This window comes from Sus scrofa, chromosome 1 (genome assembly GCF_054392235.1).
Source record: "Sus scrofa isolate SSC_HxYL_T2T_F1_AM1 chromosome 1, Sscrofa_HxYL_maternal_Yorkshire_Landrace_v2.0, whole genome shotgun sequence".
Taxonomy (NCBI): Eukaryota; Metazoa; Chordata; class Mammalia; order Artiodactyla; family Suidae; genus Sus; species Sus scrofa.
The window spans coordinates 263,905,952-263,919,805 of NC_139383.1; the positions used below are offsets into that span (position 1 = coordinate 263,905,952).

The following is a 13,854-nucleotide window of genomic DNA, read 5'->3' on the forward strand; positions in this document are numbered from 1 at the left end:
TATCTCTTTCTGTACACCCAATACACACCTGATGTCATTTTCCTCAAGTCTGAGGAATTTCCTTTTCCATTGTATAAAATGTAAGCATTACTAACAAATGCTCTCAGCTCTTGTGTGTTCCAAAGAAGGCTTTATTTTAACTTTTTCTTTTTAAACTATTTTAACTAGACATAGAATTCCAGTTTGGATTTATTTTCAGTATTTTAGAGATGTTGTTCCACTGTCCTTTGGTTTGCAGTTTCAGGCAAGCACTCTCTCATTACTCTTATCTTTGTTTCTCTGAATAAAATGTAACCTTTTTCCTCTGGCTACTTTTAAGATTTGTTCTGCATTCCTGGTTTTCAGCAATTTGATTATGATGAGACTTAGTGTGGTTTTGATTGTGTTTATCCTGCCTGTGGTTCACTGAACTTTCTGGATAAGTGGGTTTATAGTTTCCATCATATCTGGAATACTTTCAGTCACGATTTCGTCAGATAGATTTGTTTCCCCACCCCTATCTTTTTTTCTGGCATTTAATTATACATATGTTAAGAGCAGTTTATTTTGTTCTATAGGTTACTAAAGTTCTATTAATTTCTTTTTCAATCTTTTCTTTGGGGTCTGTGTGCTTCAATCTCTATTGCTGTCTTAAGTTCACTGATCATTTCTTCTGTAGAATAGTAATGCTGCTAAAGCCTTGCCATGATTTTTTAAAAGGATGTTAAATTTTATCTCTAGAAGTTCTACTTGATTTTTATCTTTCATTTTCTCCTTATCATGCTATTTTCCTTTAAATCCTTTCCTGTACTTTTAATAGCCATTCCAAAGTGCAAATATGCTAATTTCATCATCTGCCATTTTCATTTTTTAGCTCTATTTCTGTTGACTGATTTTTCTCCCACTTATGGGTCACAATTTTGTGGTTCTTTCCATGTCTGGCAATTTTTGATTGTGCTCAACATTGCAAGCACCAGAATTTGTTTTATTCTTTTAAAGTGCCAGTCTCCTTTCTAAAAGTTACTTTCAGATCACTTAACTGTTTTACGGCTTGTTTTTAAGTATTGTGAGTGGGTTTAGCATAGCCTTTATGTTAGAGCTGGTACACCACCCCTACTGGTAAGGCATGTGTGGCTTAATATTCAACAAAAGATTCAAGGGCAGATTTCTGGAACATTTTCCTCATAGATAGAAGTTATAACTCCCACAGGTACCACGATAAAGGAGGAAAAACCCATGCACAGATGCCCCAGAAGTAACACTTGCACTTAATCATATGACCACACCCAGCTATAAGGAAGACTAGAAAAACAGTCATTTAATCTGGATGGCAGTGTGCCCAGTTAAAAATTACGGCTCTGTTGCTAAAGAAAATAGAAAGTACTGGGGTACAAAATACACAGTCTCTGCCATCATTCCTGTGCTTAAATTTAGGAGGAAAAGCATATGATTTATGTAGAAAAGTGTAAAACATTTTCATAATCGCCAAAGAACGTAACATCTTTTAACATAAAACCATGGACTCACGTGTCATGTTCCCAGATGGAAAAACAATGCCACAAAAAGATCAAATTTCATGTTAACAAATAAATTGATTTAGTTCAAATCATAATCCCTAAGATTCTGTGGGTAAAGAATGGGGAATGAGGAGTTCCCGTCGTAGCGCAGTGGTTAACGAATCTGACTAGGAACCATGACGTTGCGGGTTCGATCCCCGGCCTTGCTCAGTGGGTTAATGATCCGGCGCTGCTGTGAGCTGTGGTGTAGGCTGCAGACATGGCTCAGACCCCGCATTGCTGTGGCTCTGGCAATTGGACCCCTAGCCTGGGAACCTCCATATGCCGCGGGAGCGGCCCAAGAAATAGCAAAAAAAAGACAAAAAAAAAAAAAAAAACCAAAAAAACCTAGCTTGAGAATTTGGGCGAGGGCGGCCATAAAACAAAACCAAAAAAACAAAGGCTTCTCGTGGATTGAGCTCCATAGATTTGTGAGTTGCTCAGATTCAAAAACAGTAGATAGAATGGAGTTTAGTTCTTCTAGGACCACTTTTAGAATCCTAGCTATACGGAGTTCCCGTCGTGGCGCAGTGGTTAAAGAATCCGACTAGGAACCATGAGGTTGCGGGTTTGGTCCCTGGCCTTGCTCAGTGGGTTGACGATCCAGCGTTGCTGTGAGCTGTGGTTTAGGTTGCAGACGCGGCACAGATCACTGCTGTGGCTGTGGTGTAGACCAGTGGCTACAGCTCCAATTTGAGCTAGCCTGGGACCCTCCATATGCGTGGGACCCTCCATATGCGTGGGAGCAGCCCAAGAAATAGCAAAAAGACAAGAAAAAAAAAAAGAATGGGGAATGAGGGATTATTTGTTTTAGTACCAGACAAAATAAAGTTCATATGGAAGAAGATAAGTTCACAATAAGCTAACAGACATTTTTAAAGGAATATTTATAACTAATACCTAGGCAGAATGACCATATGTCCCAGTTTGCCTGGGACAGTCACAATTTGGCATCATTGTTACAGCATCCTATCCAGTTTAACAACTTCTCTTTTGAAAAAAATTGTTAACAGTTTCATTGAAATAAGTCAGAACAGGCCTAATAGAGCCAACTGATTTTTTTAACTTCCAGTTTTTGCCATGGAGTCATCTAGCAAAGTTTATAAGCCACAAGTACAGTAGTTAAATCTGAGAGGCTGAATCTTTTCATGACTTTTTCACAGACAACATATAGAGCCTTTAATTTCAAAAAAAGAAAGGAGAGTTCCCAGTGTAGCTCAGCGGGTTACAAACCTGACTAGCAAATATGAGGATTTTCAATCCCTGGCCTTGCTTATTGGGTTAAAGATCCAGCATTGCCATGAGCTGTGGTGTAGGTCACAGATGCGGCTTGCATCCGATGTGGCTGTGGCTGTGGCTGTGGCTGTGGCTGTGGTACAGGCCAGCAGCTATAGCTCTGATTTGACCCCTAGCCTGGGAACTCCTATATGCCATGGGTGTAGCCCTAAAAAGAAAAAAAGGGGGCGGGGGAGAAATGCAGTGGGACACAAGTAACTAAGGATAGCTCCTCACTCTGTCCATCAGTATTCAGCTTGCTACTTATGCTATTCATTTAGCTGCCAGGCTGCCGGTCAGTGGAAAATGTTGGAATTACAGGCCAGATGCACTTATTGCCATTCCATCTTGTATCTTGTAGTAAATCCATAAATCTGTAATTCTGAAATAATTTAACTTACGAGGTTGCTTCTCTATGTGTAAACAATAAAGCATCAGATATTATACACTGACTCCACTAACAGAACTTCTCAAACAGTTAAATTATTAGTTTTATCATCACTTGCTAACATTAGAAAATCAGCTGTTACCCAGTGATGGTTTAATACTGAATTTTTCAATGGACTCCACTAAAGTAGAGCCTTTGGGAAGTTATTCTATCAAAACTAAAAATGTCTGGAGTCCCCTTGTGGTTAGGCAGATTAAGGATCCAGCCTTGTCACTGAAGCAGTTTGGGTTGCTGCTGTGATGCGAGTTTGATGCCTGGCCAGGGAATTTTCATATGCTGTGGGTACACCCAAAAATAAATGAATTAATTAATTAAATAAAACTTTTAAATTCTTTTTTTTTTTGCCTTATCTAGAGCTGCTCCCGTGGCATATGGAGGTTCCCAGGCTAGGGGTCCAATTGGAGCTGTAGCCACCGGCCTAGCCAGAGCCACAGCACCACAGAATCCGAGCCGCATCCGCAACCTACACCACAGCTCACGGCAATGCCGGATCCTTAAGCCACTGAGCAAGGCCAGGGATCAAACTCGCAACGTCATGGTTCCTAGTTGGATTCGTTAACCACTGAGCCACGATGGGAACTCCTAAATTCTTAAAAAGTCAAAATGTCTGACTGATGAAAATTCGGTTTAAAAAGTTTCAATGTTATATTTATATAGTTACACTGTTTTTTAACCAACTTATGCATTTTATATTTTACTTATTTTCAGAGGGTGTATTATTTTTGTTATTCTTACCAGTTAAGTTACTCTTTTTATTATGCTATATAAAATATTTAATGGTAACTAAGGCTTTCTTCTCTATAAATTTTAGTTGCATAATATACACAATTTTAACATAATGCTAATTTTTAAAGAAAAATTGAAATGTAATAGACAATACTAAATAGTAAAGATGAAAGCCATACAAAATGGGATAAAGCATAGAATAAATTTCCTATTTGTCTCAGCATATTTTCCATTCTACTTCTCCAGAGGGAGACACTTAATCTGTTTAAGATCCATGATATAATAATCTGTCTGACTGTAATTGGGTTTAAATATATGTATTTTATTCCGTAAAAAAAAAAATATCCTGTGATAATCTATGTGGGAAAAGAATGTGGAAGAGAATGAATGTGTGTACATGTATAACTGAATCTCTTTGTTGTATAGCAGAAATTATCACAACCTTGTAAATCAACTATACTTCAATAGATTTTTTTAAAAAATGAAAAAAAATTTCAATGTTAAAGATAAAAGCTTCTTTGAGGTAATCATAGAAGCATAAATTATAGTGCAGCAAAATGTCATGGCAAAAAAACACTGTTCTGGGAATTCCCATTGTGGCGCAGCAAAAACGAATCCGACTACTAACCATGAAGTTGAAGGTTCGATCCCTGGCCTTGCTCTGTGTGTTAAGGATCCATTGTTGCCGTGAGCTATGGTTAGGTCACAGACATGGCTCAGATCCTCCATTGCTGTAGCTATGGCACAGGCTGGCAGCTGTAGCTCCGATTCAACTCCTAGCCTGGGAACCTCCATATGCCAATATTCTTTGGATAGAAAGAGAAACTACAGCTGACAAATTTTACAAACATTTTAAAAGCCACATTTAGGTTAACTGAACAAGCAGAATTTTGTGATGAAGACTGTACTTAACACAAAATGGCTTCTTCTAGCTACCCATTATCAATGTGATTTTTCTGGGCCATGCCCACAGCATGTGGAAGTTCCCAGGCCAGGGATGCAACCTGTGCCACAGCAGTAACTTGAGCCACTGCACTGACAAGGCCAAATCCTTAACCAGTTGTACTACAGTGAGTCAGTGAAACTGAAAAAAAGGAAATTATCCAAAATACAGGACCTTTAAAGAGAAAGAGGTGACAATAAATGTAAGGGGTTAACACAAATGCAGGACTGGAGTTCTTTTTCGGTGTAGTGGGTTAAGAATCTGGCTTTGTCACTGCTGTGGTGTGGGTTCCAACCCCCTGGCCTGGGAACTTCCACATACCGTGGGTGTGGCCAAAAAAAGGTGGGGGGCAGGACTAAATGAGTAGTCCTATACACGTCAACTGAAGTTCCAGAAGGAAACAATTCTGTAGAGAACTAGTTCATTCCTATTCAGGATAAATGAAAGTAACTCTCCAGCAATGGTCCTCAACCCTGGCTGCATCTGCTATGTGTCACCTAAAAAGCTTTAAAAACAAACTTTAGGAGTTCCTGTCATGGCTCAGTGGTTAACGAATCCAACTAGGAACCCTGACATTGCGAGTTCGATCCCTGGCCTTGCTCAGTGGATTAAGGATCTGGCGTTGCTGTGAGCTGTGGTGTAGGTTGCAGACGTGGCTCAGATCCTGTGTTGCTGTGGCTCTGGCAGCTACAGCTCGGATTCGACCCCTAGCCTGGGAACCTCCATATGCTGTGGGAGTGGCTCTAGAAAAGGCAAAAAGACCACCAAAAAAAACCCCAAAAAAACAAAAAAAAACCCTTCAGATTCTGGCATTTCCTTCATTCAGTGGTTCTTTTAAAAGTGTGGTTCCTCAAATGGAAGCATTACCATTACTGGGAACTTGTGGAAATGCAAATTCTCAGGACCCACCTGAGATTTACTGAATTAGAAATTCTGAGGATAGACTCAGAAACTGTGCTTTTAAAAGCCATCCAGGTGATTCTGATGGCAGGTGAAGGGTGAAAAGCCCCTTCAGTCTCATGCCTATTCATACTTCCACATGAACAAACCCTCTGCTGCTGCCTTGCTGACAAAATCCTTCCATTTAGTCTTCTAGAACAATGCATCATGGTTGACCAATTCCCATACACTCAATCTCTTCAATGAATGTTCTTTATACATCTTTGTCTTAACTGAATCTAGTCCACTTCTCTTACAGGATCTTCACAAAAAGGCAGTTCACTCTTTCAAGCACCATGTTAATTCAGGGTGTGGGAAGTGAGGTCCACTCACTAACTCCTTATAACTCCAAAAACATTTGGATACAAATCTCACCTTTTCTGAGACTGTCTGCTCGCATGCCTTTGGTTATCAAATGTGTATGATATTGACTTCCAAATTTCTCTTACGATGTTGAAATCAGAAGAACCCACTGCTGGGAATTCCTGTTGTGGCTCAGTGTGTTAAGAACCAGACTAGGGGAGTTCCCGTCGTGGTGCAGTGGTTAACGAGTCCGACTAAGAACCATGCGGTTGCGGGTTCGATCCCTGGCCTTGCTCAGTGGGTTAACGATCCGGCGTTGCCATGAGCTATGGTGGAGGTCGCAGATGCGGCTCGGATCCTGCGTTGCTGTGGCTGTGGCGTAGACCAGCAGCTATGGCTCCGATTAGACCCCTAGCCTGGGAACCTCCATATGCCGCGGGAGTGGCCCAAGAAATGGCAAAAAGACAAAAAAAAAAAAAAAGAACCAGACTAGTATCCATGAAGACGTGGGTTCAATCCCTGGCCTTCCTCACTGGGTTAAAGATACTGTGTTGCCATAAAACTGTAGTGTAGGTTGCAGATGCGGGTTAGATCCAGTATTGCTGTGGCTGTGGCATAGGCTGGCAGCTGCAGCTCCAATTAGACCCCTAGCCTGAGAACTTCCATATGCCACAGGTGCGGCCCTAAAAAGAAAAAAGAACCCTGCCTACCTGATACTTCCATGTGAATGGTGCAGAGAAACCTCAAATTAGTTTATAAATATCTGAACCCGCCATGGTGTCCAACCCTGTTCTCTGTGTATTTTCTAATATAAATGAAAGCACAATTACCCTCCCTTACTAAGATCTTCTATACAGCAATAGTCTCCTAACTGCTCGCTATCTCTCTAGTATTGCACTCCTCCAATTCATTTTACAGAACTCAAATTTCAAGAACACTTACTTTTTTTTTTTTTTTTTGCTATTTAGGGCTGCACCTGAGGCATATATAAGTTCTCAGGCTAGGAGGTAAATCAGAGCTGCAGCTACTGGCCTGAGCTGCAGCTGCAGCACAACATGATCCGAGCCACATCTGCGACCTACACCACAGCTCACAGCAACACCAGATCCTTAACGCACTGATCTGGGATCAAACTTATATCCTCACAGACATTATGTCAGGTTCTTAACCTGCTGAGTGACAACAAGAACTCCTAACACAAGTTTTTAAATCTAGCTCTTTCACTCAATAGCTCTAGATCACCAATTTATTGAGAATTTATCACAACTACACAACAAAGAATGTCAAAAAAGGAATTACCAAATTAAATCCAAATTAATACTTAAAATTTAAGAGCGTTATAACCAGTAATTTCATCTACATGAACTTCAGTGAAACAAATTTTTGTTTTTTGTGTAAATAGTGGCACTTCAATGCATGATTATAAGATGAACAAAACAAGAAAAAGATTTTTAAAACCCAAGGGAAAAACATTCCAGATTTTGGGGGGGAAAAAAAAAGAAAACTCACCAAACACACCTGTAGAAGGAGTGGAACTGTTCATGGTAAAAGGTCCGTTAATGATGCCAGAAGAAAGAAGCTCATCAGATCCCCGCTGAAAAGCAAGAGCAATACTCTGTTAATAAAACAAGTCTTGGATAATGGTCCATGTTTACTACTAAAAACATTAAAAGCTAACGGTATTACTTCATCTGAACATCAAGGCATTTAAGAAGTCCTCAAGAATCACAAAATCTAAAGGTTAGAAATTAACTTAATAGTTAAGAAAAATTATTGCACATCCACAATATGATTGTTAGTTATCAAAAAATAGAACTGCTGTCACATACCTGGGGATGTAATCCCACACCCTTTTTGATCAAACCTAATCCTCTGAGAGGTTACATTTAAAACACCAAAAAACATATGTAAGGGCTGCATCCTGATGTTTTTGTAATGTATTTTAAGTATATTTTAAATATATTTGGTATATTAAGTATGTGAAGTTTCATAGTATATTTTTAAGTATTTGCATGCAAATAATTTGTGCAGCACTCCCTGACTTTTTCATACACAGACATTTTTCATACACAGAGATGTGATTTATTTCTATATTGGACAAAACCTTTATAATAAGTCATTTTTCATTCCTTAATCTTTAAAATGATTTTTAATGTGTACTATTTCTTAAACAACTACCATTTAAGTAATTTAGACTTTTTTTCAGGTAAGAGTTGTGGCCAATTCCAAAGCTGAACTGTCAACACTAAAGACAAGCCAGACTAGCCTTTCTTTTCACTGTAACCATAAGGTCTATTACCAAGATTAAAATGTTTATATTTGTGAAGGACAATAAACATCGTGTATAAATGTAAAATCAACTTATTTCGAATAATAGTTTGTTCAGCTCTGTCAGTTTTTAAGAACAAATATTTCAGTCTACTAGATGATAAAACCTAATCCCCAAACTATTCTACAAATATATAATAGCATTGTGCTCCAATAGATATTTAATATTTAGTGTAAGTACCACTTCTGTAGGGAACATTCTCAACTTCTGCCAATGTCTTTGCATAACAGAAACACAATTAATTAAACAAATCCTGGGAGTTCTCTTGTGATGCAGTGGTTAAGGATCTGGCCTTGTCACTGCAGCAGCTTGGGTCGCTGCTGTGACGCAGGTTGGATCCCTAGCCCAGGAACTTTCATATGCCTCAGGAGTGGCCAAACAAAACAAAACAACAGAACAAAACAAAAATTAGTTCTTCTACTAGACATCCAAGAATTATTCCCTTTGGTTCTTTTACTTTAAGTTTATAGAGACTCCTTGGAACAAGAGATAGAAACTGAATGAGCATGTAAGATGAAATAAAACTGAAAATCTCAAATTCCAGAAAGACCAGGATTTCATCTTCCTGATAACATGTGAAACACTGGTAATACCTGAAATACAGAAATTCGCATCCAAAGGCAGACTTTGTAGCTGACTGCTGGTGTATATAGAAAGGTGAGTTTTTTGCAGTTTTAAATGTAGTAAAAATTAAAACGTGCCCAACGTGTTTTCATACATGAGCAAGTTGGTAAAATGTTACTAATAAATAACACATGTGTAGTTCCTATACATATGTGAGTGTAATATCAATAAATATGTTTCTTCATGTAAATTTAATTAATTTGATCATAGAAACCACTAGAGAGGGTGTTCCCTTGTGGGCCCAGTGGGTTAAAGATCCAAAGTTGCCACAGCTGTGGCACAGGTTGCAACTGGGGCTCAAGTTTGATCCTGGCCTGGGAATTTCCACATGCCCCAAGTACAGGAAAAAAGAAAGAAAGAAAAGAAACCACTAGAGATCACTTTAGCTCTTTTCTAGACTTGTGGAAGTATGTTAAAATGTCAGCTAAATATTAATTCTAGGTGGATTGCAGATTAAAAGGTAAAAGACAAAACAAGAGAGACTCTAGAAGAAAAGAGGGAAAAAAAATCTTCATAATCTTGGGAGGAAGTTTTTTTTTTTTAAGCAAGAAACAAAAAACACAACTATAAAAAAAAAACCATAAATTACACAATAATGAAGTTAAAATTTTTATTTAAAATACATACAAATACTGAATCATTATGTTGCAGACCTGAAACTAACAGAATGTTATATATCAATTATATCTCAATTTTCTAAAAAAGAATTTTATTAACAAAAGACATCGTTAGTTTTAAAAGGCAAGTCATAAAGTGGGACAAAATATCTGCAATACACATAACCAACAAAGGTTTTATATCTAGAATTTACTACGAAAAAGAAAGAGGAGTTGCCATTGTGGCTCACTGGTAACAAACCCAACCAGGATCCATGAGGTCCCAGGTTCAATCCTTGGACCATCAGTGGATTAAGGATTTGGTGTTGCCATTAGCTACAGTGTAGGTTACACGCATGGCTCAGATCTGGCATTTGCTGTGGCTGTGTGTGGCACAGGCCCACAGCTGCAGCTTCAATTCAGCCCCTAGCCTGGGAACTTCCATATGCAGCCCTAAAAAGTGAAAGGAAGGGAGGGAGGAAGAAAGGAAGGGAGGGATGGAGAGAGGGAGAGGACCCCCACTAGGAATCAGTAAAAAAAAAAAAATCAGTATAATAGAAAATGACAAGAGAGTTGAACACATGCCTCATAAGTCAAGCGGTATACTTTTTACTGTCCCCGAGTATTTGAGCCCTCTCCTTTTCCTGGGGAAGAATTATTCATCCCCATCTATGGCCATGTGACTTGCAACACCTCTGAGTGGAGGATTCCTCCCTGACCCGCTGACCTTTAGTACAGTTTTATGATACACTTTGGCCTATGCAGGACATATGGGTATGACCTACACCAAATCCAAGCCGAATTTTTGAAAGATATTATTAGTTTCTGCTGTTTTCTTTTTTCTCTTTTCCCCTCTGAAAGAAGAGGAGCATTCCCCAAATAGGAGCTGTTCTTTCAGCCTGATTCCTAGAATACAAACATACTGCATAGCTCCATTATAGCCACCAACTTTGTAAGTGTGCAAGAAATGTTTTTCTAAGCCATATCTAAATGACTAATACCATAACCAATAAACATATGAAAATATGCTTAACCTCAATGGTCATCAAGGAAATACAAGTTAAAACCCCAATGAAATACAAACACATTATGTAGACTGACAATATCAAGAGAATGTGATGTGACAGAACTCTTAAACTTTGCTAGTGAGAGTGCTAGTGGTACAACTGACCCAATACACTAAAGTTACATTTTAATATAAATATCCTAGGATCCCCCTGATTCTGTTACTATTATGCATACACTCCAGAGTGGCCTGCTATTATGTGCACCTATACATATGAAAATGCTCTCAGCAGCATTATTTCTACTAACCAAACTGAAAACAACCAAATGTAATAATCAACTGGACAGTGAATTATCTTTGTAAATGCAGTAACTTATAGCAATGAGAATGAATAAATGGTCCGCACAATAATACCCAAAAATCTCACAAATATAAGAATCTAATCACTACTGCATTTATATAGAGTTCAAAAGGTAGTCAAAACTAAATTATATATCTAAACCATATATCTACATGCAAAATATGAAAACTGGACCCCTTCTTCAAACAATATGCAAAAATTAACTCAAGAAGGATGTATACATAAATGTAAAACTATAAAACTCTTAAAAAGAAACACATGAGGAGTTTCCGTCGTGGCTCAGTGGTTAACGAATCCGACTAGGAACCATGAGATTACAGGTTCGATCCCTGGCCTTGCCGTGAGCTGTGGTATAGGTCACAGACGCAGCTCGGATCTCATGTTGCTGTGGCTCTGGCGTAGGCCAGCGGCTACAGCTCTGATTTGACCCCTAGCCTGGGAACTTCCATATGCTGCGGGAGCGGCCCTAGAAATGGCAAAAAGACCAAAAAAAAAAAAAAAAAGAAAGAAAGAAAGAAACATATGAGTAAATCTTTCTTCATGGCTCTGGGTTAGGAAGTAGGTTTCTGACACCAAAACCATAAGTGACAAAGAAAAAAAAAAGATAAATAAAAATAAATTGGACTTCACAGAAAATAAAATCTTCTGTACTTTTCAAAGGATATTATCAAGAATATGAAAAAACAAGCCAGAGAATGGGAGAAAATATTTGCAAATCATATTATCTGACAAGGGATTAGTATCCAGAACATAATCTCTTATAAATCAATAATAAATAGACAAATAATTCAATTTAAAAAAAAAACTGGGGAGTTCCCGTCATGGTGCAGCGGAAACAAATCCAACTAGGAACCATGAGGTTGCGGGTTCGATCCCTGGCCTCCCTCAGTGGGTTAAGGATCCAGTGCTGCCATGAGCCATGGTATAGGTCACATACATGGCTCAGATCTCGTGTTGCTGTGGCTGTGGTGTAGGCTGGCAGCTGTAGCTCTGATTCAACCCCTAGCCTAGGAACTTCCACATGCCACGAGTTCAGCCTTAAAATGATCAAAAAAAAAATTGACAAAGGATTTGAACAGACATTTCTCCAAGAAAGCATAGTCAATGAGCACATTAAAAAAATGCTCAAGATCATTAGTCACTAAGGAAATGCAAATCAAAACCACAAAGAGACCACTTCAAATAAAAATTAAGACCATGATAATATTACCATATATTATCAGAATAGTTAAAATAAAAAATAGTGACAGTATCAGATGTAGGTAAGGACGTGGTAGAAACTGGACCTCTCATATATTACCAAAAAAGCATAAAACAGTGCATCCACTTTCAAAAATTTGGTGGTTTCTTAAAAAACTAAATATACACAGCAACCTTAAAAGAGCACATGCTCAAAACAAAAACTCACCTGTTCTATGATTTCAGTTATATAGCTTTCTCAAAATGACAAAATTATAGAGATGGAAAACAGACTAGTGGTTGCAAGGGGTAGAGACAGTTGAAGGGAAACAGTAGGTATGACTATAAAAGGCTACCATAATGGAGGTCTTTATGGTGATGATTTAGTTTGGCATCTTAATTGTGGTGAGAGTTACATGACTACACCTGCAATAAAATGAAAAAGACTATACACAGGCATTGTATCAATGTCAATGTCCTTACAGTTTTTGTTGTTGTTTTTTTAAAGCTGCACCCATGGCATATGGAGGTGCCCAGGCTAGGGGCTGAATCAGAGCCGTAGCTGCCAGGCCTACACCATAGCCACAGCAACGCTAGATCCAAGCCACATCTGCGATCTACTCCACAGTTCATGGCAATGCTGGATCCTTAACCCATTGAGCGAGGCGGCCAGGGATCGAACCTGAGTCTTCATGGATACTGGTCAGATTCGTTTCTGCTGAGCTACTCCTCAATGTCTCTATTTTAATAGTGTATTATAAGTATATAAGAAGTAACCATCGGAGGAAACTTTGAAAAAAGGTACATAAGACCTCTCTGTAGTGCCTTTAGAATTTGCTATGAATCTCTAATTTATTCAAAGTAAAAAGTTTTAAAAAAGGAAGCTCTCTATGGCACAGCAGGTAAAGGATCCAGCATTGTCACTGCTATGACTTAGTTGGATCCCTGGCCCAGGAACGTCTCCATGCAGGAGGTGTGCCACCCCCAAAAAAAGGTTTAAAAAAAAAAAAACTGTAACGAGACACATCACTCTGAACATTCTGAGCCAGAGGCTTCCTACTGATTTGAGAGAATTCTTGCTAGGCTAGGATGGTAACGACTATTACCATCATCTGTGTTCAGCCCTCAAGTTGTGGATAAGGAAAGATTAGTCATACTGTCAACTACCACAGCTCATTCTCAGAGTTCATCCTTCACACTATTCTTATATACAATGGTGGTACAGAAGGTGTCCCTTCAAAAACAAGCAACATTTAGAGTTCCCTGGTGGCCTAGTGGTTTAGGATCTGGTATTGTCACTGCTGTAGCTTGCATTTAATCCCTGGGCTGGAAACTTCTGCAAGCGGTGGGCCAGGCACCACCGCCACCCCACAAAAAACACAAAACCCAAGCAATATTCAAAAAACACCCGTGTGAGTTACTTATGGAAATCTATATATAAGGAAAAGAAAGGAAAGAATCAAAAGACAACATACAATAGAAAAATTACACAATTTGTTATGAGCAAATGGTTCTTTGTAAAATGAAAAAAAAGCATTTTAAAGAAAATACAGTAGCCTCTTCTAAATAAAATACAAAGGGATATGACAA

General features: G+C 38.7%; 1 protein-coding gene across 9 annotated transcripts in view; it reads right to left on the reverse strand.

Annotated features, from left to right (window-relative positions):
• Positions 1 to 13,854, reverse strand: part of PTBP3 (polypyrimidine tract binding protein 3) — a 106,006-nt gene that overhangs the window by 61,660 nt on the left and 30,492 nt on the right. For 4 of the 9 annotated variants that reach the window (XM_085012188.1, XM_005660329.4, XM_085012195.1 and 1 more), the window contains one exon: positions 7,688 to 7,763. Coding sequence is in view for 5 of the 9 variants with exons in the window: in XM_021084313.2 (XP_020939972.1) it covers positions 7,688 to 7,763 (76 nt within the window). In the remaining 4 variants the exon portion in view is untranslated. Of the gene's footprint in view, positions 1 to 7,678; positions 7,764 to 13,854 lie in introns of those variants that run through there. The other 5 variants (XM_085012181.1, XM_085012175.1, XM_085012192.1 and 2 more) reach the window with 2 other exon arrangements.